Source organism: Vulpes vulpes, chromosome 8 (genome assembly GCF_048418805.1).
Source record: "Vulpes vulpes isolate BD-2025 chromosome 8, VulVul3, whole genome shotgun sequence".
NCBI lineage: Eukaryota > Metazoa > Chordata > Mammalia > Carnivora > Canidae > Vulpes > Vulpes vulpes.
The window spans coordinates 82,871,450-82,898,024 of NC_132787.1; the positions used below are offsets into that span (position 1 = coordinate 82,871,450).

At 38.7% G+C, this 26,575-nt stretch overlaps 1 protein-coding gene across 12 annotated transcripts in view; it reads right to left on the reverse strand.

The window, feature by feature from the left end:
• The window catches only part of CRIM1 (cysteine rich transmembrane BMP regulator 1), a 186,843-nt gene that overhangs the window by 131,622 nt on the left and 28,646 nt on the right, over window positions 1-26,575 (reverse strand). For all 12 annotated transcript variants that reach the window (XM_072767305.1, XM_072767313.1, XM_072767304.1 and 9 more), the window contains one exon: window positions 14,828-15,001. In XM_072767305.1, the coding sequence (XP_072623406.1) occupies window positions 14,828-15,001 (174 nt within the window). The remainder of the gene's footprint in view (window positions 1-14,827; window positions 15,002-26,575) is intronic.

The window sequence follows — 26,575 nt, forward strand, 5'->3', positions numbered from 1 at the left end:
TGTGTGGGAAGCAGATAGACAATACAGCTTAATAGCAAAGTTGGGTGTGGTTGTTATGGTGATATGGGAAATGAAAGTGGAAGAAGTTGGAATAATATTTATTTGAAGACTCTTGCCTTATCTTCCACAAGCTATTCACAAAGTGCATAATATTACACCGATTCTTACAAAGCACTGCTGGAACGTATAGCCAGGGGTTACATTCTAGGACTAACTTCTACCATCAAAGAGCAAAATTTTGAGGAAACTGTTAATCAGAGAATGTTAACACTATTTACTATTTGCAGCACTGTCACATGTAGTAACTTATGGGTAAACGTAGATCTATCTATCTATATATATATATATAAAGATATTTATATATATATAAAAAGATAAAAATTATCATGTGGTTTAACTATTTCCATGTATAAATGCTATGTATACATAAGAGTTTATATATATATCTAGCTATAGAATCATACATACACATGGAGCATGTGTGTATATAATGCACTTTTGGTACAGAAAATACATAAATACATATGTGACAGGATTTTTTTTTTTTTAACAGAAAGAAACACATTTCCTAACACACATGGGCACTCACCATTAGAGAGCCACATGGGATACACACTCCAGATTAAAGATGTTTGCTTAGTTATTAAAATATCCAAATGACCCCCAAGGAAGACATGATAATAAGCCCTGAATTTTGGCAGACACAAAGCCAGACCAGGAGGCAGGAAAAAGCACATAGGTAACATTTTTGGGAGTCCCATGTTGCAGTGAGGTGTGACACTATGGCCTAATTTGCTTTGAAAAACTCCTGACAGAACAGAAACAAATTGGTTCTCAGAAAACATTCAGAAGGTTCTGCTGTGATTAGCAATGAGAATGCCAAAAGGCAGTGAAAATACAGAAATGCAGTCATATTGCATCTTCCTCTTACTACCACAGAGATAAATAGGACTTTAAATGTTCCAGGCAAGGTATTCAGAGAGTATGAAAACCTCACTAATTGCCCAGATCTGGGTCAGACACAACTGAGACTATGAGATTTTTGTTTCATGCCTTAGAGAATAAGCAAGCAAGGTCCCCTGAGGCCAGACCAGGACCACCATGGGATATGGGACAGGTCACCCGTGCTCTTGCTCAACCTGGTTTCAAGGATACTTGCACAAACCAATTTAAATGTACCTCTGTCATGAACTCGAACTGCATCAAAAAACTGAAACAAGTGTCCTTTCATGTTGCAAAAACACATCCCTGATATTTATAAAAGCTCTGTGAGGCAGATTGGATTTTTTTTTTGGCACCAAAGCAACCAGAATAGTAAATAATAATTTCTTATATAACTATGTAAACAAGGTCAAAATGTATTCTAGATACCTACCCCTCTTCTGCTAGGGAGATAGCCGGTATAGTCTTACCTATTTTTCTAATTTCCAGGACTTTTATTCTCAATGACAGAACTTGGGAACAGATTTTGAAGAGGAAAAAAAAAATCATTTCATCTTCCAAACTGGGTAAAAGGGGAAAAAAAACAACAACAACCTAAGAAGAACATGATAAAATATGAGCTCATTTTACTGACATATAGCTTTTTTCTGGGTCTATAAAACTTGGATTTTATCTACAAATATATGAATATATTAAGATGAAGAAGCATCAATTTTTTAACAGTATTAAATTCTTGTATTGTTCTTTTGTTATTGGAACAGGAAAAGAAAGGCTACTGATAAGGAGAAAGCACTTTACTTGCTTTTCGGGAAATTAAAAAAAAAAAAAAATTCCAGTGACAGAGAAAAGAATAATGAAGTGTAGGAAAACTAGGAAGTTGTCCGCCAGAAACCAAAACATATGCACCATTTAAAGGAACATTCCAGTCTCTTACAAATTCACACAAATATTAATTCATCATGTGTTAATTCCACCCCTCTTCCAGCTTTATGGGCACTACTTATAGCTGTTACTTCCTCCTGATGCAAAAAACATTCAGCAACAGAGACTTCAAATCAAAAGCAGGAAAGCACTCTATAAAAGCATGTATCCCCACCTTCAGAAGTATCAACAACTGATGTGAATCCATTACTCTTATCTTAGAGAGCATGCCCCATTAAAAGAATGTTCTCGTAGATTTCAAAATTATTCAAATGCTCAGAAGAGCATGCTTAGTGGTTAGAATGAACTAGGAATGAGCCACATTTTATTTTTATTAGTATATTTCTTTAAAAAACCCCACATATTGAATTTTAGTGCTCTTAAATATCTTTCTTGAGAAAGTTATATATTTCACAAAGAAGATACATAGGCACCAGTTCTAAGAGTAAACATAATGTCTATGGATCATAAAATAGCTTTTTTGTTTGTTTGTTTCTCAGTATCTTCTAGAAGGCCCCCCATGTATACCCCTATTCGGACTGGGAATGGTCACTGAGTTCTTACTACAGCCATCTTCTCAGGGTGAGATCCTTTCCATGTCACCCCCAAAGGCAGCCAGGCAGCCATGCAGCCCGGGAGCCCCAGGTCCATACTTCTCAGGTGTGCGGATGCGCACAGGAAGGGGCAGGGCTGACTTCCTGGTGATCCCTACTCCATCCTGAAGACCTTCCCTACCTCTGGGCTGAATGCCTTTCACAGGAATTTCACAATTAGAAAGTATTAAATGCAAGTGCTGGCTGAGGTAACATTCTAGAATGTAAATCAATCAACGAGAATAAATAATGTAATATTTTGCCTGGATTTGGGGGTAAAGAGAGAAAGAGGATGCCTGGCTTATGAAGTGGGGGGAAAAACATGAAAGGGGCAGCCACCAAGGGAAAAAGACAAGTTGGCGACCTTCACTATTTTCACCAAAGTTTGGCTCCATTAACCTTCACTAAGAAGTGGAAGAAATTGTAGCTTTGACTTGAAGTTGGTCTTTAGGTGTGACTGCCTGCCTTATGCGCCCTGTCTCCTTCCATCCACAGATTTCCCTGCTGTTTTAAAAATTAAAACCCTCTTTATTCAAAAAAGTTGTTTTTTTCCCCCTGAGGATCTCTTAATCAAGGTAGTAGTAACTATGTAATATTGGCAAGGCTGGAAAAAAGGTTAAAAACACAGTATCTACCAGAGAATTCTTACCTATATTGATAAACTTATAAGAACATCTGAAATGATCACTCTCTGATGGGCTGCAAATGAAAACCAATGACTTTGCTTGAGCTGTCCAAGATTCCAAATTCTGGTTTTGGAATACTAATTACACTAAAAATAATGAGGATTTAATGGTCTGAGATTGGGAATGACCGTTCCTGAAGGCCCACACCCTCTGGATGGCTGATGGAGACAGATGACCTGGGGCAGGAGGACACAGAAGATCCAACTCCAACTCTTCTCAGAAGAAGGGAGCCCTGCTGTGGGGAGTGGTCAGGCTCTCTTTGTAGCAGCTCAGAAGGCCAGGATTCCAGATCCTTTCAGCTCATGTCAGGAAAAACCCTTGTGGGGGCCAGGATTTTCAGCAGGACACAGCTGGGCAAAGCAGCAATTCAGCAGCTCTTCATGATAGAGCACACGCCAAGCCCTGAGAATAACTGAAAGGTCACCTCCAGCCAAGTCAGAAACCACAAATATGCAAGGGCCTGCTCAGGGTTACCCAGAAGCTGAATGTTCACCTGCTAAAGGCAAGCCTCAGACCGACATTTCTTAAGCGTCTTTGGTAGATGGAAATAGAAAAGTTCTAAGCTTGGCCTCAAAGAATACTGTTTATCTATGCGTGTCAGGTTCTTTTTCATCCTTTTCACAATAAGTGTGTTTTAAAAAACACATACTAAATAGATGGTACTTAGTCTTGAAACAAACATACACTTGTAGCAAAAATTGTTCACTTATAACTTCTGGTACTCCTGTACTAACACCTGGGAGCAGGTATAGGAAGAGGACAGACAGACATCTAGGCTATACACAATTTGGACAGAAGAGATGGCTTGAAAGCACAGAAAATGAGTTAAAGTAAAGGAATTGGGTATTTTGGTAGGGGGGTAATCAATAAGCAGTACAGAAAATTGTTGGCTATTTACATGTAGCTGCATAGAAAGCACCATTCTGAGGGTGAGACCAAAGATCTGTGGGTTTTTTTTTTACACCGTTTAGTGTAACCCCAATGTGGCTGAATAGAATGCTCCTCTACATAGACATACACAAACACACACACTCCCCTCTTAAGCACTAGAATATAAAATATTTAATCATGATGGCGTTTGGTTTTGTTTTTTTTTTGCTGGGCATAAGAAATCACAACAACCAGGAGGTCACTGTATGACTTCCAACAGTTAAAATGCAGGTATAATTATTCAAGCAACTGCTCCTCTCCTACTGGTCTCATGCCAAGTTCCTTGAGTTTCCTGTTTTGATTTCCCAGATATTCGAAACTGGTTTCCGCCTTTTGGGAGTTTTTTTTTCCCCCTGTACCAGTTATCAAGATATCAAAACAACAATTTATACCTATAACATAAAATTCTAAAATACCGATTTCGTTGTCAACTTAGATAAAAAAGTCTACTACTTATAAAAATGAATAATGGTTGCCTATGCTTTCCTTCCCTATGGCATTGCTGGAATTTAAAACAATAATACACATATTTAGATCTCAAAGTCACTTAGTACATGTACTCCAAAAAAGAAAAGATAGATCACATTACCAATCTCTGATTGTTTTTACAAAGAGAGGGGGACAGCGATACAGATTTAATGTTGCATAAAAACCTCACTGTCTTAATTAAGCACACATCTTTAATGACACTTGGATAGCTAAAGGAAAAATCAAAATCAAAACTGGCGGGACATTAATGGTAATAAGGACCCTCATCTACCTGGAACTTAAGGTTAAATGGCTTTATTTAGTTAGACAAGGGAAGGGTTGGTGTCTCCATACTTGATAAGCACTGTTAACTGAATTCCTTGAAAATAATTTTTAAAACTATTTATATGAGCCAAAGTAATCCACAAGCATAATACTGGTTTCAGATACAACTGTCCTAAGGAAAACAATGTGCAATGTGTAATTTTAATGAAGCGCGTGACTAACTTAAAAATTATGAATTGGTGGAAGTCCTGAAGTAGAGAAGGCACAGCCCCTGCAACACAGCATGCCTGGCTTCAGAAGAAGTAAGGATCAGAGTTTGAGAGGTTATCTTTGTATTATTATTAGTTTGCTAGTTAAGTACATATATTCCATAATCAAGCATTGTATAATAGCAGATTTGAAAGGCCAAGTACTTCCCAAAGGTTTTCTCCCTAAAATGTTTTCTATCCTCACCCCATTTCTACCCTCCCTTGAACCAAATAATTATGGCATTGATAAACTGTAAGGACTTTATAAATTTTATCTGTCATAATCTTACATTTTACAGCAGTTATATTTTGGGGAGACATATGATTAGACTTTCAGTACCTCTGATCCTATGAATTAATGATTACACTGGATCATTTTCACTACAGTCAATACTATAGTAGGAAATATCTGAGGATAATAACATTTAATACTACACAGTTCAATATAATTTTTGTGAAAAAAATCCACAGACCTAAGGCTTGAGATATTTTTCTAGTGTTTAGCAAAGATCAAATAGGTAAACTTCTATAAGGAATCATCTCCACTAAAAACAATTTCCTCAGCATCCAAGTCTTGGGATTTGTTTGGTTCCTCTTTAAGTGATCCAATGTGTGTACTATGAAATGCCTCAATTGGGTTTTATTTTTTTAATTGTGTTTTAATATTTAAATACTATTATTTAAATATAATTAAAATTAAATATAAATATCTAAAAATATATTTATATATAAATTTAATATATATAATATATTCAATGTATATGATATAAAAATTAAATTTTATATTTAATTATATTCTTTTAATATTTACTTGGAAAAAAGTTTTAAAAGTTATATAATAAAACCATTACCATGTATTAACATTTGAAGGCAGGCTTTATAACCTATGCTCTGTCTTTAAAAACAATAAAAGTAGTAGAAATCAACATTAAGTCCAATGATCACTTCAGGATAAGATGCGAGACCACAGGGAGGCAGATTTGCATAAACCCTCTTGGCTGCTCAGAGTATAGTGAAGAACTGTCAGCACAGCTTCTCTTGGGGGCTCACTGGAAATGCAGACTCCCCAAGTCCTAGTCCAGTCCCTGCAATCAAAATCTCGGCATGTCCAGTAAGCTCTCTCAAGTCTAAGGAACCCAGGAAACTCTCTGTGTGCATGATGCCCAGGCCTCCCCATGGACCCCAAGCCCCATGTGAGAACATGAGCCAGGGCAGAGCTGGGTGCCTCTGTCATCCCTGTACTTGTATTATGGGATGGCAGCAAATGTCCTGCTATGGCTGGAAGTGAGTGCCTTCATCTAGCACAGTTCCAGAGCCTAGAGGGTCAAGGAGTTCTATTGTACTATTTCAAAATGAGAACTGATGTTAAATAATGTGCCCATCTCCATTTGATCATATCTCCTTGAGTGTTTTTTGTGAGCACCATCCCTACTTCCAGCACAAAACTTGAGAAAAAAGTTTTGTGAATAAAAGCATTCAGTATCCTATTTCCTTCTAAATACTAATTAAATTTTTGTCTACTGGCAAGTATTACAGATGGCGTCACAAGGCAGACTATCTGATGAGGCCACACACAGCACACGTTGTACTGTGGGCTGCAGAATGAAGAAAAGATGAGCAAGAATAAAATGTAGCAATTACATTTGTGTGAAAAAAATAAGAGAAATGTAAAACACTAAAAATGAATAAGCTCATATAATATTAACATTCCTTGGGTACAACTGAAAGAGGAAATTTAGAGCACAGAAAATACTGAATAAAAATTGAAGCTCTGAAGCAATTGTTAGATTTTTAAAAACTGAAAAAAAAATTCTGTCAAACAGAAGTCATCTGTGTCAAAATTAGTTTCATGTCAGAAGATACAGCCCATATCATGTAAAAATCAATCTTCCTTTTGTTTTCAGCAGAAGATAAAAAAATGCAGGAATCTAACCAGTTACATAAATTCTCTCATCTTCTTTCTAACCTTCAATTTCTGCCTAAGCACATATATTCCATGCAACATAAGTCTACAGAACAGATTAATGCTTCAAAATATCATTTAAGACATTTATAAAATATCTTTAAAAAAATAAAAAACAAGCTCCCATTGCATATCTAAAATATGATTCTATTTATGATTCGGGTCATTTAGAAAATGGCCCCTCAGTTAAATGCAAAACAAAGTCAAACTGGTAGAATCTAAGATGTAGTGACACAGAGTGGGCTCCATATGTACTTTTTGAATTAATAAATAAAGAAAGAAAGAAGATGAATGAAGAAAGAAAGCAGTAGCCTCAGAAGGTTCCAGACAATTCTGAGAGGATTCTTCTGGACCAAAAGAGTCAAAAACTCTAGTGCTGTTACTTTACTTTCCCATCCAACTGTTTACTCGTCTATAGTGTCCTACCCTGGACGGCTCTAATCTCAGGTGTGGGTCTGACCAGCTCCTGTACTCTCAAACACGTTTAAAGGCTTTTTTGAATAAGGGAGTACAAATCAGTCAATCCACCAATAATTAATAATTAAAATGATATATTCCATTTCATACCTCCCACTATTAGAGGCACCAACACTTGTGTTTTGAGGCTAACTTCCAGCTGGCCTCCAGTGATGGTCTGTAGGCTTTCTCTCCCTGTACCATTATCACAAGGGTCCTTTCATCTCACCCTCAATGTGCTAACACGGCCAGCCACATCTGTCCTCCAGGATGCACATTACTGTCACAAATGCTCATACTCCTCACACCGTTTACATACTCATTAACAGTAGCATGCTCTCCCTAGGAGATGACTCACAGTCCTTATCTCCAGCCAGATCTCTGAGTTTCAGACTCCTAAATTCTATCTTTACCTTGATCTCCATAGACACCTCAAACACAACTAAACAAACTCAGTATCCACTTCATCCAACCTCCCATAAAGCTGCTCTCCTTGTGGTCCACATTCTAATAAAGAACACTGCCAAAAAGCCTGATCTTCCTGACCCTGAGCATCTATTCTGGCCATCGCACCCCTCAAGCACCTACCTTGACAATCACCTTCTCCTCTTCAAATTTAGCTGTCTTCAATTTTTCTCATGCTTCAAAGTCAATCAACTGCTAGACTGCATTAACCACTCTAATTTCCTCCTATTTGAACCCTTCTATCCATCCTCTCTTTTCTATCTCCAAGGCAGCTCTTACTCGTCCTCCTTTCCCTTCTGTTGAGCCACCCAATGCATTTCTGAGTTGGACTCAGTTCCCAATTCCCCCACAAAGCCTTCCTTGATTCAGCCATCTTATGAATATTGAGTAATCTTATTTGTCTGTTCAATATAAGATGATGTAAAGTATCACACACTAATTCTTTTTATCTTTCCTCTAAAACATCTTGTAGAGAAAAATAAATAAATACAGCCCCAAATTATAAACCATCTGACATTTCCTCTAAGTGCTTTTAGCTAAACTAAAGGGGAAATTTCTTAAACCCCAAGTGTCTTCCTCCTTTTGCAAAATGTTCACTGTGTGTCTCCAAACAGGAGTAAGTTCCACATAATCTATATTGTTCCAGTAATCCACATGATGTGTGATGCAGCAATGCCTAAAAAGTGTATTAAGAACACACTTGATGGGTCCCGCACAGATACCTCTTCAGCTAGTCTCCTCTGTGTGGACTGGGTTGATTTTATTTTTCTCTAGAATTTCCAACTAAGTTATACCTCCTTGTGGAAAGGGCTGACTTCCTCTCAGGGATATATATCTTTCTGGTCCTCAGTATACTTAACCATGGAGCCTGAATGCTACTTACTGAGTTAATTACATTAAAAATTACTTTAGTGACAAATAGCTCTACTTGGGTGTCAGATTTAATTTGTCCAAAACAAAACTCTTGAATCTTCTTAAATCTATCCCTGCTTCTAGTAAAAGGCACCACACTTTGCTTAAAACCTAAAAGCTAAGAGAACTCCTTGATTCCTCTTTCCCTCTTCCTCAACATGCAATCCATCAACAAATCTAGTTCCAAATTATATCTCAAATCCACCCATCCTTTCATCTCTAGCTCTGAAGTCTGAACCACCATACCTCTTCCCTGAGCTACTGAAAGAACCCCTACTTGAGACTCTGTTCCCATTCTTGCATTTCATGGTCTCCCAAATCTCTGCTCCACCAGATTCATTTTTTAAGCCACACAAATCATGTAATACCCTGTTCACAACTCTTTAATAGCTTTCCTATGTTCTCATCACAAAATCTGTTCACTTCACTGTAACTTACAAGGCATTATGTGATTTAACCCCCATCTTTCTCTCCCTCCCCCATGACATTCCAGTCTCACAGACTTCTTTTTCTTGCTATTCCTCCAACACACCAAGATAGCTTAGAACTTTCACACTTGTGGCTCTCTCTCAACAGAATTCTCTGTCAGATCATCCTAAATTTGATGCTTACATTCAGATTTTAATGCAAATACTCTCCCTTCATGGAAAACTTCCCTGACCTCTGTATGTAAAAGCAATTTTCTCACTAATCCAGTAATTCTCATATCATCCTAGCTACGGTTGTTCATTGCTATCACATTAGACAATATTTTCTGTTCATTTTTGTGTTTTCATGTCATCCCCCCTTCTGAATGTCAGTTCCATGACAGCTGTATTTCTATCCACTAGATCTGTGCCCAGTACATATTTGGCACTCAATAAATATTTGTTGGATGAATGAACATTTGAATGTTTTCCAGGATGTTTTTCATCCTTCTCTGAACTTGGTTTTGTATTTCTGACTACTTTTTGATTTTATGACCACTCTGAACTGTAGTAATTTTTTAGAAAATAAAAGCTACTGACCACCACGTGGAGTCATATACACAGTTGAAGGTTTACCTTATTCACTGTATTGTTTAAATCCTTAGTAGCCATTCTGACTATAATTACTTAGCTCAGAGTGGCTCCTCCAGAGAACCTGGCACTTATAGGGACTGGTACATTTCTCGCTAGTTTTGTCCCCGCCTCTGATGGTAGGTCAATTTAACTTTTGTGAAGCTCAGCACAACATATAGCAAATCAAAGATGAACAGAGAATGGGGCATAAAATTATAAGCTTTGTTAAGATCATCGTGGGAAGACCTTACAGGTCATCCCCTTTATCAGACTTCCTCCTCTTTGGAGAAATACAGAGGATTCTGATAAGCCATTCTGCACAGAACCATGGCTGGCTGTTACCCAGTGTCCTACAGCCTCTACGTTTGTGATGAACTGGTTTCATGGTGATGTGCTCATGTATTTTAGGAAAGAAACCATTTGGTAAAATCCAGGACCAATTCCTTTCCTTTTAAATGAATGCAAGTAATATGAGGGAACTTTTTTAATACCCAGAAATTGTCAGTATTCTTCATAAATCTAGAAGTATGAAATTGAAATGCCCTGCAATGACTTCCACACCATTTTTTAAATGTTGCTGTGGTTATGTTTAGAACTCATGCTCAGAATTTACTCCTAAAGCATAGAAATGGAGACCCATGTTTTCTCGTTATGCTCTGGCAAGAATACTATTCCTGCGCACCGCACACCTAAACAATATAAGCTGCCAAGAAGAATGGACCTACAAAAAAGGCTTTAGCTAGAATGAACTATTCGTTTTCCCACAAAAGAACACCAAGAACCACGTCTCATCTACCAGGTTACTCATCGTTACTGGATTCTTATCATCACTAGGCTCTGAAAGATCATCCATGCCCTACACAACCCTTACTCCCAAATCCTTCTACTGTGCATTCTAGAACTCGTGGTCTGTCATCACCACAATCCCCTCAGCCATCATGCTCCCCTCACCTCCATGTTTTAACTGAAACCTGGGTACTCCTTGGCTCCTCTGTCCCTTGAAGTCCTCTCAAGAAGGATGGCTGCATTTTCCACACTCCACAAACCTGAGGGTAGGGCGGTGTCCACTCTGTTCTCACTGCCACTTTCAGATCACGCTGCCTTTTCCTCTTTAAAAAATAAAACCTCAGTCATGTGAAGCACACGCAATGAGACTCTGTGCCTGCTGCATGGAACTGTGTCGTCCCCATTCACTGCTTTTGTTCTTCCTGGCACAGGTTGCACACTATCAGCAACAATACTCTTCTGCATGACCCTCAATCTCTGGGCCCTTTTCCTTCTATCAGAGCCATACCAGGAAAAATCCTAACCCTGGGCAAATCCACCTCTGCACCTACTACTGCATCTGCACTGGAGCAGGAGGAAGCACACAAGTGGTTGGCTGATTGCCCTTCAAATGTATAACCACCAGCCTCAAGTAAGCCGTCAGCACTAGTGGGCAACCCTAATCCACTTCCCTGGTTAATGCACTCATCCCCTCTCTGAGATGTCTAGTTTACATTCTTCTCCTCCTCCTCCTCAGTATTTCACTCCTTGTCTCCCACCTCCTCTGTGCCAGCTGATGACCTTGCCTTATTATGTCTGTGAAAAAGAAGCAAGATGCTCCTCTTTCTTCAAACACTTTGCTCCTGCAATCATGCCCCTTCTTACATTAACTGCTTTCTTGCTTTTTACTAGATCATTCTTGTCATCATTCAAACATGCCGTGATATCTCTCATATTTTTAATTTTTTTTTTTTTTTTTTTACTTAGTTATGATAGTCACAGGGAGAGAGAGAGAGAGAGAGAGGCAGAGACACAGGCGGAGGAAGAAGCAGGCTCCATGCACCGGGAGCCTGATGTGGGATTCAATCCGGGGTCTCCAGGATTGCCCCTGGGCCAAAGGCAGGCGCCAAACCGCTGCGCCACCCAGGGATCCCATCTCTCATATTTTTAAAGCCCCTCTTGACCCACTATCTCCCTAAAACAAACATCCCATTCTCCAGTTCCACTTCATCAGAAACATCTCAAAAGCATCCTCACCTCTGTGACTTGTACTATCATTCTTGTGCTATTTCAGATGGGGAACCCAGAATCATCTTTGTGCATTCTCATCCCTCCTCTATCTGTTAGGAGATACTGCAGATTCTTTCAGCAAAATGGTGTGCATCCATCTCTTCCTTGCTATTTCCCTGCTAGCCCCCAGTCCAGTCTCTAGTGGCACCACATCTAAATAAATGAAAGAGCTCTTCTGTGGGCCTCCAGACCACAGTATCTCCTCTGCTAACCCACTCCATTATCACCTCTCAACCCTCATCAGCCCATCATGGACTTACCAGGTTCTGATTCTCTCTGCTCACAAACCTGCAATGGTTTCTGATAGTTCCTCTATCACCAGGCTGGAGCTTCCTTTGAGATGCTGAAGACACTCCATCATCCAGTCCCAGGCTGCTCCCCATCTTTATTTCCTCTAATCTAGCAACATGAAACCTTGCTCTTTTATATCAGTATCCCCCATGTCTTACGAAAGTCATGCAAAGCTCACTTCTATGTTTCATTCTTTTATCTACGTTGTCCTCCTTCCTAGAATCCACCACCATGCAAATTCTAAATTGTTCAGACTCTACCTCCTCCCCGCCACCTTACTCTGCAATTCCAGGTCACAATACAAGCAAGCATTCCAAGTCTCACTGCTATTAACAACTCAATTGTATACAGTTCTAGACCATCACTATCCTTTCATATGCAATATACATTTGGATAAAAGTGGGGCTTTCTCCTTCAAACTTGTTTCTCAGAAAAGGAAACCCCCTAATGCTGACTTTAAAAAAAAAAAAGATTTTTTTTTTAAATTTATTCATGACAGACACAGAGAGAGAGAGGCAGAGACATAGGCAGAGGGAGAAGCAGGCTCCATGCAGGGAGCCCGATGTGGGACTTGATTCTGGGGCTCCAGGATCACACCCTGGGCTGAAGGCGGCCCTAAACCACTGGGCCACTGGGGCTGCCCCTAATGCTGACTTCTTATAAGATCTTGAATGTTGCAGGGTGCTTTATTTTGAGGAAACAAAGTACTCGTTGCAGAAGATACATTAACTTTAAATGAGATCAACTAGTTCTACTTTTTGATTATATAAGAGGCCATCTGACAGAATCTGTTAAAAAAAAAAAAAAGTAAAGAAATTTAATCAGCTATTGTAATTATTCCTGAGGGAACGCTCTCAAAATTGGAAGTGATGGGTCTTGTAAACAGCCTATTTAGAATCACTTTAAAAAACAATGCCGTTAATCTCCACATTGTAAAGATCATAAATATACCCCTAACTAATTAAAAATGCAACTGTCCCACTTTTATGTGGAAGGACACTGAGTTTTGAACAAAACTTCTCACGATAACGTAGATTCAAAATCTGCTGCGTGTCGGATAATTTAGATGGCAGTGAAGAGTGTGCCAGGGAACAGGGTGTTAAAGGACTTAGGAGGTAGTCTGAACAAAGACGGTGACAGTGACACATCCAAAATGTTTGCAAAAAAAAAAAAAAAACAAAAACAAACAAGCCCAAGTTTGTGGCAAAGATAATCTAAACTGCTGTATTATTTTATATCGTGTGATTTTAAATATATATATGTATATTTAAATAGATATTTGACAACTTCATCTATATCCCCGCAAGTTTATATGTTAAAATTAGCAAAATACTCTTTTTGAGGAAGCAATCAGGTAGAGACAAGGGTGAGCAAAGAGCCACAGGATGGTAAAACTGAGTCAGGTAGCATGTTGTCCAATGTCACGATGTAGTTGAGAGAATACTTTTACATGGTCAGTCCTGGGCTTGTTACTGACCAATTGCATGGAGCTCAATTTTCCAATTTTCAAATTTAAGGGCCAGACTAAATGTTACCTAACATGCTCTGTACTTCTAAAATTTTATTTCTCTTGTTTCCTACTATAATTTCTTTTTATGATTTAGCAAAATTGGTAAATATGATAGAAAAGCTATTTTAGAAGCTACTATAAATTTCTTATTCTTTATTACAGTTTAAATATGCGTTGGAAACTTAATAAAAAACTTGAGTCCTGCCATACTGCCCTTAGAAGATCTCACAAATCCTTGGTATTCCAAATCATGTTACTAATCTCTCCATCTTAGGATGATATCATTTTAGAGATAACAGGTAAACTTAAGAATGTCTTGTTCGGCTCTTTTTTTTTCCTCAAGAGGAACATGGAGGTAAGATAGGAGTACCATGCTGGTCTGGGGCCTTATTCTTTGTTAATCCTGGTTGCAAGCCATGATACAAGCTCTGGACATGCAACTCATTATCACTGTAGCTAGGAATCATACTTCTAAGTCTCCAATCTTTTGTCTAGATTTTATGCAGGAATGTACAAAAAATATAGGCCATATTAGTAGAATTTTGTTATTTTAATGTAATTTCTGACTTCATTCCACAGGCAAAACACCCAATGACCTATCCACACCTATGTGGTTTTGCCATGCTTTAGCTTTGAACAGAATCCTTTAACCATCACTGTGCAATTCTCCCATCTCTGCTAAAGAGACACACTTTCTTGCCAGATGAGCTGCATTTCTAATTAGCACTCTCCTCATGGAGCACCATGCTATGGTAAATCAAGCGGAATGGACCTGGTGACAACAGATGCTGATCTCAAGCACACCACTTGTGAAATCATCCAGAATGCAGAGGTGACCTAGGCAAGCTGGCATAAACTACCCTGCTCATGAGACCACAGCATTACCAATTCCACAGCCCCCAGGAAACACAAATGCACATGCTCACACACATCATCACATCAGTACTTGGTCAACTTTATGCATTTTGTTTGGGATCATAAAAGCTACCAATCTCTGTAAGCATGTCTTTGCCTCAATAGTATACAGCGCTAGGCCTTACAATTGTGAGAATCAGTACTTACCTTCAATCCTCTTCAAAGCTGAAAGGCACATATCCTTCCTTGGAAACTCAAAGGGATTGTTGCAGGTGCGAATGGTGTCACATTCGCATTTCCCATTGATTATATTGCAGCCAGACACAAGATTTTCATTGCAGGGTTCAAAACCAAGCAGCTGGTCATCATCCCAGTTCTCATCTGTAAAACAATTAACAACCACAGAATATTTGCTTGCACCTTCATTCAAAGGTCTGTTTAAAAGCAAAAATGTGCAAAGATGTCAAGTTTAACATGATATTGATTGACACCCCAATTTACAAAAAAAGGTGGTTTGGCTGCAATTTGACAAATGAATGAAATCCAACTCCCTAATAAGTGAGAAAAAGGAAATAGAGCCATACATGTAGACATTAAATAACCACATATACAAATGCATATGATCAAAACCCACCATTTCTCTTATGCGTTATTTTAAACAAAGATTCCTGGATTTGCCTACTTTCAATAAAACTACAGGAGACACTTCTGTCAATCTGATTCAAATATACCTACAGTTTTTTTTAGTCCATTCGGTAGACTAGCTTTGGGTTTAAAACAGCTGCAACTTAATACATCAAGACAGCTAATAAACATAAAACCTCAGACACCACCAAAAGAACGGATACAATGGTGGAGATTCTCCAATGGATTTCAGTTCAGATGATAATGTCCACCACCACCCAAAACCAAAGCCAGAGATGACAACAAAACTGAGGGCTACAGCTTAGTAAGAAGCTGAGGAAGTCGTATGCAGAAGCTGAGACCAAATCACTATCCTGGTCATGGAATAATAGTAGTAGACTATTTTTTTTTTTAATAGTAGTAGACTATTAAGAAACAAAGTAGAATTCAAAACTACTTTCATGAGATCCAGCTCAAATGTAACAAGCATGAAAAAACCACAGGCTGACTCAATGCTTAATGCTATTCCTCATAGTTGAAACACTTACAGGAAATCAGACTTTTTATCATGTCTTAACTAGATACTACCTGTTAAATAGTAAACATGTTTCTGATAACCATATCTGGAGAGAATTCTTAAGAGTTCTTGAATTTAAGATATCTTAGGCCTGTTGCTCAAACGAAAGCAGTTATAAAGCCATCTTAATGTGTTTTCATAGAAGACGGTGTAAACAGATGGCTATAGTTTTTTTAGAGCTAAATTTTACTTCTGGTGACATCACTAACTTACCACAAAAGACTGTTCTCCCTTGTTAAAATAAATAATTTTCTTGTCAAGGGGTCTTTAGAAAGATATCATAATACAAAGAGCTTCACAAATTCTTTGAAAACCTCTTCTGTTCTGATTTCAGAAGGTCAGATTCACTTAACTTGATCAAAGTCTCAGCTCTTAGTAAAATGGTTAGAAGTTTAAACAAAACACAATATGTTTTAAGATGTTTTCCTGTTTAGCCTGTATTTGGTTTTTAGAAATAACATTAAACACACAAAGGTACATTCCTACCTTCAAGACAACAATGAAATTACTAAATTATCCTGAAAGGAAAACCAGAAAAGAACATAATAAACAACTCAACATGGGAAAGTAGGTGATAATTTAGTCTCCAACTATAATATATAATACATGGCACACATAAATGATTTCCCATTTCTACATTTATTGGTTGAACATGCTATTAGTACCACTCTTCTAATCCTGTTCAGTGAAATTTGTCATGAAGGAATTTTTATGACTTTATACCCAAATTTGTAGCCAAAGTTAGTTCAAACCTAGGAACTTAAAAACTTGTAAGAAATCAAGTAATATTTGATCCACTGGAAAACTATTTCTCCTTTATTTCTCCCTTTCCCCATCATATTCAGAGAAGAAATCTTTATTACTATTATTTATATTGATCTATCACCAAATTGAGTGGATTCTCATGATTTTTTTTCCCATGGCAAACCTCCTTTCACTCCATTAGAACTTGAACTCCCTGACGATCTCCTTCTCCTCTCCTGAAGGACTGCATCCTCTCTCCTGTCTCCCTGCCACCATCCTCTTGTCCCTCCACTACCCATTTCCCCCATGCCATCATCAGAATCCTTGTCCTCAAAACACAAACCTGCTCAATGGTTCTCTCTTGCCAATAAGGAAGCCCAAACTTCTATGGTAGAAGAATAGGTTCTTCATGAGATGGCTTGTACTTCTACAGACTCCTCTTTCACCGATCCCTCACATATCCTAGTGCTCTAGCACACTAAGATTCTCACTAAAACCTTTAATAACTGCTTCCACACCTTTGCTCATAGAATCTCTTCTGCCTAGAACACCTCTCCTTCCCGTCTTCATATGATGACGCCTATTCATCCATCAAGACCCAGTTCAAATGCTCTTTTGGGAAGTCTTCTCCACTATGAGCTGCTCTATTTTTCATGCTCCCTCAGGCATGTGCACAGATCTCTAGTCCCCTATGGTAATGGCTTTATGTAAGTCAAACTTCTCCACTAGGTAGAGTCCTTGTGTGCAGGAGCCAGGTCTCATCCAACTTTGAACCCCCTAAACCCCAGAACCTAGTATAGTGTTAACTATATGTAGAGTACTATTACATATAATAGTATTATGCTATCTATCTAGCCACATATATCATTACTGGTATGGTCAATGCTGCTGTCCATGTGTTGTCTCGGAAGACCATTTTCTCTGATTGTGGAATCAGAATTAAAAGGCAATTGCTGTTGATGCTCTCCCTGACTCTTTACTGATTCCTGCTTTGTTTCCAGTAGAAGCCTGTTGGCAGCAGCACAGGCTGTGTGTGAAGATGTACGGGTAAGCCAAGCCTGACTGTCCCTCAAAAAATGGTAGCTACCATGTCCAGTTAGGAAGCAGTGGACTCTGGACCCCAAAATGTCTTATATTCCTTTATTTTCTTTTTAGAGAGGGAAATTTTTAAATTCTCTACCCCCACCCTAACCAATACTTTGTTTCTCTTCTTGGCAAATAGTTCCCTTAGCAACCACTACTTTATAGGATCAAGTACAACATGCTTCTGAGACAAATGCTTTTATGTTTTTCTATTACAGAATATTATACTTCAAGATAATTTGACAGCCAACCAACAGGGATTCAAAGCAAAAATTTAGTGAGGTTTGATTATAGAAATCAAATCTGAGCACAACAGTTCTGCGGACAGTGCTTGGCAAATTTGATGTTTCTAAATCTCTCTTAAGCAAATCCATATATACAATGCAAGGATGAAAGCTCTAATTCTCTGATTCCTGATTTCTCCTTGGACTGGTGGGGGGTGGAGGGGTGGGGAAGGAATTAAAAACAGGAGTACTGCACTTTAAATATTTATTTCAAGTAATCTTTTGTCCTGGTACTCTCCATATGACAAAATGTAGTCTCTAGTCTGAAATGACAATTGAGATACCCCTGCAAATGTATTTTTTTTAAAGGTTTTCTCTATTTATTTATGAGAGACACAGAGAGAGGCAGAGACATAGGCAGAGGGAGAAGCAGGTTCCCTGTGAGGAGCCTGATGCAGAAGTCGATCCCAGGACCCTGGGATCATGACCTGAGCCAAAGGCAGATGCTCAACCACTTAGCCACCCAGGTGCCCCTGCAAATGTATTTTTAAGTTTGTAACTTCTGCAAGATATCAAATCAGCATGTTAAATTTGTTTCTCTAAATATGAGAGAAATCTAATAATTTAATGTATGAATTAAAATTCACATATGTTCAAATAGGTCCAAATATGTTAAGTATTATAGTGAAGAGACAGTTATATATAACTACTAACCTGACATCTCCACTCGGATGCTTAGAAGATATCTCAACCACAGTACTTCAGTATGCAATATAATTATTTCACACATACTTCCCCTTTCATCCCCCAGAATGGTAATAAAATGTGTAATATAAAAAGTGGTGAGACAAAGGCAATGACTAGCACTAGTTGGTGCCACTGCCTCTATTCACGTTAAGATGCCAGTTGTGTGACCACCACTGCCTTTGTACCACTGGGCAAATGTTGACACACAGAATAAAAGTAACATTTTAACATTGCTATGAAAATAGTCTGGACCTTGTCTACTCCCTGGTCTTGGGTCCCCCTGGAGTTGCCATTCTAAAGAGCATGTCTTGCTGATACACCTGGGTCAAGGCAACATAGGATTCAAGTCTGAGAAATAACAAAGGATACTGGGTATCTCTTCTCCTAATGGTTACCCTATAAACAGACATGCGTCTTTAGTGGGCTTCAGCCAATGTATAATCAGGAAAAGGGAAAATGAAGTCAGTAAGATGCAAAAGTTGTGTTGATTCATACAAGATTTTTCTCAGCACATTAGTGTTATGAAAATATCAAGAGTAAGTTCTCTCACAATGAAAGGAAAAGTCTCAGCAATAACGAACACCGTAAGAAAAGGCTTATAATCTTAAATTCCTTCCTTCAGTGTGAGAAATGACTGTTCTACTGGCTGTACTTTCCAGGACATTTAACTACCCAGGGAGGTTGCAAATGCAAATGAAAAAAACTACAGATATTTCCCCCTGTATTTAAGTATCATGAGGAAGAAACTACTCTTGGATCTTAGATTTAATTCTGATGAACCTGGTCTTCATTACAAGTGAATGTCTTCAAGGTTCCATGCCCTGAAGGAAGCAATAGGAGCTTGGAAGTAGGGCTGCAGAGGATGGGCTGTGCTATGCTATAGGTGGCTTAACAGGTGTCAGATGCAAATGCTGTGGGGCGCTTACCTGTGTCAGTGTTTTTATTTGGATTCTTACTGTCCAGACTTAACTTTTCTGTATATAGTTCCACAGGTTTTGAGCGACCTACCCCTAATCCTATCTTTCCCCAACACCTCTTTCATTTTTAGACTAGTAAATGATTTTGCAGAAGGTTGGTTTTTGTTTTAAGAGCACACATGTGGTGCCAAAGCAAAAACACCTGTCCTTCCAACAGCCATATTCAGTCTTATCCTGGATTGGTTCTTTCTGTTTCACAAAGCATCTTCCAGTATTCTCAATGATGCCTGAAATGCCTTCATTCTGCATTTGACATAAAAGATTTTAAATGTGAGGGCTGGTTAGGAGTTTTAATCCTGAGGGGAGGAAAGAAAGCACTGGGAAAGAGGTTTCACAAGAGGTATGGAGACATGTGACCCCAGATGTGGGAAGCAGCAGCTCCAGGAACCAGCCATGGCAACCCTGGCCTGACTAATCCTGGATTCCACCTCTCTGCCCTTCAAAATATCTTTCCATCTGCGTGCTGGTGTCTGAAATTCCACTAATATGGAATAAAATGTTTCAGGTGTGACTGCACTTACTGGACACATTGCTATGTGTTCATCTAAAATCTCTGACTTCCTGAAGGCACAGCATTTGTATACTCAAAGGCTTACCTTTTCTACCCTGTATCAGCTTAGGTTAATGGAGTTTACTCCAAACCAAGATATAGCTACATCCCATTATGTGGCAATCCACTTACCAGAAATATGCTATAGCAGATATTAAAAGGCAAGAAACAAATTCACAGCACACACTCAGAAGCTCACAGTAATGGAATTCTGTTGGCAGAGGAGAAGCTTCTGGGAATATATATCAAATTAATTCTCCAGCTGTTCACATATCCCTGTGGCTACAGTAAGATGCAAATAGCTAATACTGGCATCTCTTTCTATGCCAGCCTAGAAACTCCAGTGTAATGTAAAATTGCTGCTCTTAACTCCCCCAGCTCCTGGCTGGCTGTTATCAGGCATTCAGTTCTGCTCAAGGAGGAATCTAATGCTGTGAGCGTTCATTCGTTCATTCTCTCTGCTTCAAGCTTAAGGCGGATGTTCCAAAAGCCAGTGCTTCCCTCTCCCTCTCTTCCTGGTGCCGTAATCAGTGCAGAGCAGGAAGGGCAAAATTATGGTTATCAGTAGAAATGATTCATGTTACAAAAATCTGTTTTACAGGCATTTCCACAAAATGAAACTATGTGAAGCATATGTAACTGTAAACCAGAGTGGACAAAGCCTGGATTGAAAACAATGGGAATACTAAAATATGTTCACAACTATTTTTTGAAGACTAACTTCTTAAACTGATGCAAATCTCTGAAACAAACATGACCACTGATTCATATTATGTCCAAATGGGGAATTCTCTGTAAAACAAATGGGACTGATCCAATTCACTAAATCAATTTATTTTTTTAAAGATTTTATTTATTTATTCATGAGAGAGAGAGAGAGAGGCAGAGACACAGGAAGAGGGAGAAGCAGGCTCCATGCAGGGAGCCCAACGTGGGACTCGATCCCGGGACTCCAGGATCGCGCCCTGGGCCAAAGGCAGGCGCCAAACTGCTGAGCCACCAGGGATCCCCCACTAAATCAATTTATGATGCATATGTTCTGCTGCTGTAATTTTTGTCAGACACCTTAGCAATACATCTAACAGAAGAGGTCCAGAAGAGGTCTCATCCAGAGATGAGCTACAGAATGCAGATTCATCCAACCATCCAACAAACCAATCAACCTTCCTTTCTCCCTCCCTCCCTTCCTTCCAATCATCTGTTCCTCAACCAGATAGTTGTATCTATTACACATCAAGAACTGAGCAAGGTACTAAGAATTCAAGATGCTAGGAAGCAGGAGTTCACAGTACGATTTTCTGCCCTTTTAACCAAAATCATACTAAATGTATGAATAAAATAATACTAATTTCCTTTTTGATAGAAGGAAGCTAAGAGGAACAGAGAGGAGCTTAAGAGAAGGCAAGAAATGTCTCTAGAAGCAAGGAATTCATGAAACAAGAAGAGGAGGAGAGCAACCTCAAGCCATTTAAGCCCTCAAGGCTTCAATTTTTCTCATTACTTGAAAGGAGGAGTAATGGACAATTCCTGAGGTCCCTTTAGACTTCATATTCATGTTTCCTTGATTCTACCATCTTGGTTGACACTGTTCAATGCTAATAATTTATTGGGAACAGTGTCAGAGAATCAAATGCTTATAGTGGTCACAATTTAAATTTAAAACAGTTTCTCATGTATTGGACTGGTCTGAGGTTTGGAAAATAGTCACTATGCACAGAAGACAAGCCAAGGGTGCTTTTACTATAACAAAGGTCCCCTTGCAGGGCTTTTCTAACATCTCAGTCCTAGAAGATTTACTAGGTGACGTCTCAATATATTAAAACAGGACTGGCCATGAATTTATTTATAACTGTAGAGGTTCAATGTCATATTACAATTGTCTCTACCTCTATATAGACTTAGAAATTTCTATGATAAAAAGGTTTTTTTTTTAAAGGAGAGGAGATTACAGGTAAATTAACCAAATACTTAAAAATGAAGAACAATAGAAATATGTCAACATTGCTGGGAAACAGGGAAGGCAGAGTTTAAAGGGAAATTTCACAGGAAATGAGGTAAAAAAAAAATGAGCAGAGCATTCAACTGAAGAAATTAGAAAAAAAGCAAGAGAGTAAGTCCAAAGAAACAAGAAGGGTAGAAATCATAAACGTATGAGGGAAATCAATGTAACAGAGATAAAAGCAACAGAGGTGATGAACAAAATTAAAAACTGGCTCTTCAAAAAGATTACTAAGACATCTCATAAATGGCTTATGATAAACAGTCCTGAATGTCAACTCATTCAGATACTGTGACACAGAAATAATCTTTTTATTTAAAGATTTTTTTTTTATTCATTAGAAAGAGAGAGAAAGCACACATGCATGAACAGGGGGGAGGGGCAGAGGGAGAGGCAGGCTCCCTGTGGGACTCAATCCCAGGACCCCAGCATCATGACCTGAGCCGAAGGCAGTCACTTAACTGACTGAGCCACCCAGGTGCCCCTATAAATATATATTTTTTCAATCAGTTTCTCTTTGGTGGTTTACCAGGAAGTCACTCAAAATCAGATGTTAAATGATTACATTTTGGAAACTTTTTTTAAATCATGAAGGTTTGTTCATAGAAACTTTTCCCGAGCTACAATTATTTTGTACTCTCTGGTGAGAAACTTAACTCCGTTACATTTCCCCTACTTTGGGCCTAGATCCCAATATTTATTAAGGAAAATCTCAGGCCTGCTCACCTGGCCCATGTCTGGACAGCGCTGAACTGGCCTTCTGTTCAGGCGCATGTCATTATGGAGTAATACAGTCTCCTCCGAGCTTGAATGTCTGTTAAAATATGTAATTCCATGTTTCACCAGCTTCAAAGAATACTGGTTTTCAGTTATCAAATGAACTGCTGCTTAATAATTAATACACCTTGGCCAAGGGAAAACAGTATCTTGTGGAAGGCCTGTGTCCCATTTCCTTCCTTTGCCTAGATACTCAAAAAGCCCTCGAGGATTAAAGCCCGGGATGAGCCATCTCTTAGGTACCTGGTGCACAGTGTTCTGCTTTCCTACAGAGGTGCATGAGGATTAAAAGCACAGTGGGATGTTCTAAGAATAGCCCTATTGAACTTCTTAAGGATATGGAGCTGGGAAGCAAGGTCTCCAAAATAAAGTCCAACATCTGGCCAGCCAACTCCTGGGCATGGAAGACAAAGTCTATCTAGATTTGATTCCAATCCACTTCTTCAACCTCACCTCTTCCATTTCTCCTCACTTCACAATACTCACCATACTTCATGACTACGTGCTCCCGTGCTCCCTGAATGACCCAAGCTGCTTCCTGACTCCCCGGTTGGGCACAAACTGTTCTCTCCGCCTAGAAAGCTTACTTGCTTTGAAAGTTTCTATTCAGTTATTAACGCTTTCTGCAGGTATCATCCACTCCATAGGGACTGAATGAAGCATTTTTCCCCTGTGGGACCTTCTATTGTATACCTATTAAAATTATTTCACTTATGGCAGTACCATGAGATTGCTCATCTAATCTCCTTCACCAGAAAGTGGGTTCTTTGAAGCTAAAGATCTAGTTTTACTCTTCTTTTTATCACTGGGTGACTTTAGGACTTGGCAAATATTAGCTTAACAAAGTAAGTGCATGCAGATGGAATGAATGGGAATGGGTTAGAGGACAGAGCAATCTGAATCTTTCAGTGCCAAATTTTTTTTTTTGGAAAGTCAGTTTGGCGGTAAGGGGAGAAAGAAACATCTTTGGATGCCAATCTTCCTACTTATAAAGTATTAATACTACTTCAAATTTTCTTTTAACCTCAACATTATCAACCAAAACTTCCACATATCAATAAATATTTATGACATGTTAAATGAATGAATATACCTCAACTATGTTAAGTAAATAAAGTCTATTATTTCCCTTTCTACTACTTTCGTCTATCATGACCATAATGAGATAATGTGACACAAATTAATGCTTCTTGCCAGAAAGGTACTTGTGGATATGAATAATGCACGGTCCCATTTTATAAATATTAATGTATGCTCTAACCTAAAATCTGTTAGTCAAATGACCGAAAGCAAAAGAGAAGACTAGATATGGGAAGGCCTTTTTTTCTTGATTGCACTCATCCAAAAGTGTGAACCACTAGAATGAAAAGAAATGTGACCAGAATTTCAAACAAGAACAACAAAATGAACATGGCATTCTGAAAATAAGCACTTTAAAGGATATAAATTTTTCATTATACTAGATGAACAGTTAGCACAGGTAACAAAGCACATTTCACCCCCCCACACACACACACCCCAGAAATGAATCTGATAACAACTAATATTTATTGAGTCACATTTTTACATGCCAAGAACTAGACGAGGCGCTTAATTCTCACAAACACATTTAGCTAAGGACAGAAGCTCAGCAACCTAAACCTGAATTCTGCAGAGACTATCATCAAGCCCATGAGAAGAGGAATTAAAGGAACAAGAAAGTAAGGTGCTCAAAGGGTTGGGCAAAATTTCAAGTTTGAGTGAGTTCAGAGGACCTGAGCATCAGGGAAACGGAAGGAGGAACACTCCTACTTTTCCCATGTTACTCTGGTGAAGCCCATCTCCAGTGAATATGGCCTAGAGACCCACAGTTGGTGTCATTATCCAAGGGGCAGAGGCCTCACGACGACACCTTCCAAGCCCAAAGGAGTGGAGTTGCAAGAAGACCCTTGGAAACATCAAAATAGAAAACTCAGTGACATAAACATCATCTCAACTACACCATCATCCCAGAAACAAGGGTTTCTTTGTTAAGCCAACAATGCCTTCATAAATAGCAACACTGGGCAGCCCCGGTGGCGCAGCGGTTTGGCGCAGCCTGCAGCTTGGGGTGTGATCCTAGAGACCCGGGATCGAATCCCACATCGGGCTCCCTGTGTGGAGCCTGCTTCTCCTTCTACCTGTGTCTCTGCCTCTCTCTGTGTGTGTGCCTATGAATAAATAAATAAAATCTTTTTAAAAAAAGTAATTTAGTAAAATACTTAAAATAAATAAATAAATAAGTAAATAAATAAATAAATAAATAAATAGCAACACTCTTGAGGTGCAAATGATGATTTTTAAAAGGTGTAATGATCTGTAAGTAGCATTAAGGAATCTTTTCAGGATAATAATTTTGTGGAATCAGTTAACAATCACCCTGTAAGGAATGTTTTTATAAATCAACTTGAGCACTGCTGTGAACTTTACCTTAATAATTTATCTGAATTCTTGAAAGTAAACCAAGTGGAAGATGGTAAGAAGCAAAAGAATGATCAAGATTAATTCCAATGATTTTTTTTTCTCATCCTTACCACTAACTCTAGAATCGTTCATCAAGGAAATATCATTCCTAAACACTGTGCCTAAAACTCCCAAACCTTTAAGTTCCTTCAATGAAGCAAGTTTATCTTTATATTTGATCTTGTTTATTACTACACATGCCATGAATCTCCTGCTACCTGGTTATGGAAACAAAGCACAATTTGTCAGTAATATTCAACGAACACTGTTTTATGTGCATGGTTTACAATATCCTACTGTTACCTGGTTTCATCATACATGAAAGACTGATGTATATGTCTAGACTTTTTTTTTTCTTAGAATATCATCAGAATCCACACTGCTATAATATTTGTATGTGGGAAGTAATGCGATAAATTAGAAATGAAAATCAGAGAGACAACTGTGGCCTCTAAGAAACCTCACCAACATAGGGCCTATCTGATATACTGATTTTTAAAGGCATCAATTCCTTGAAATCCATCCTAGAACACTCTACCTAAAAGCAAATGTAGATTAGGGGACAATGAAAAGCAGGACTCTCACCTCAGGATAGGTCAGGAAATGAACATTAATATTTTGGGAGTTAAAATGATTTTACAGAGCAATGATTTAATCCCTAAGATTCATGTGAAATAGACCATATGAAGTAAACATAACAAGACCACAAAAAGATGAAGAACCTGTAAGAATGTGTTTGAAAATATATTTGCACATTTCTCATAAAACTAGAGTTTCCTTGGTATAGTAATTGGACCCCTATGCCTAATAGACACCAAGCTCTGAGACATTGGGTACTTGGGTCTGGGAATCTCAGTGATGACAATAGTAATGATTATTAACACTATCCAAAAATCTTTTAAGATTTTATTAGAGAGAGAGAGAGATAATGAGCTGGGAGAGGGGCAGAGAGATAAACAGACACCGCAGCTGAGCAGGGAGCCTGATGTGGGGCTCCATCCCAGGACCCTGGGATCATGGCCTGAGCCAAAGGCAGACACTTAACCAACTGAGCCACCCAGGTGCCCAACACTATCCAAAAATCTTTACTGGCTCCCACGTGCCCACAGCCTCAAGTCGAACCCTTTTATTGATAAACCAGACCTATGTCTGGCCCCAGCTAACCTCTAGGT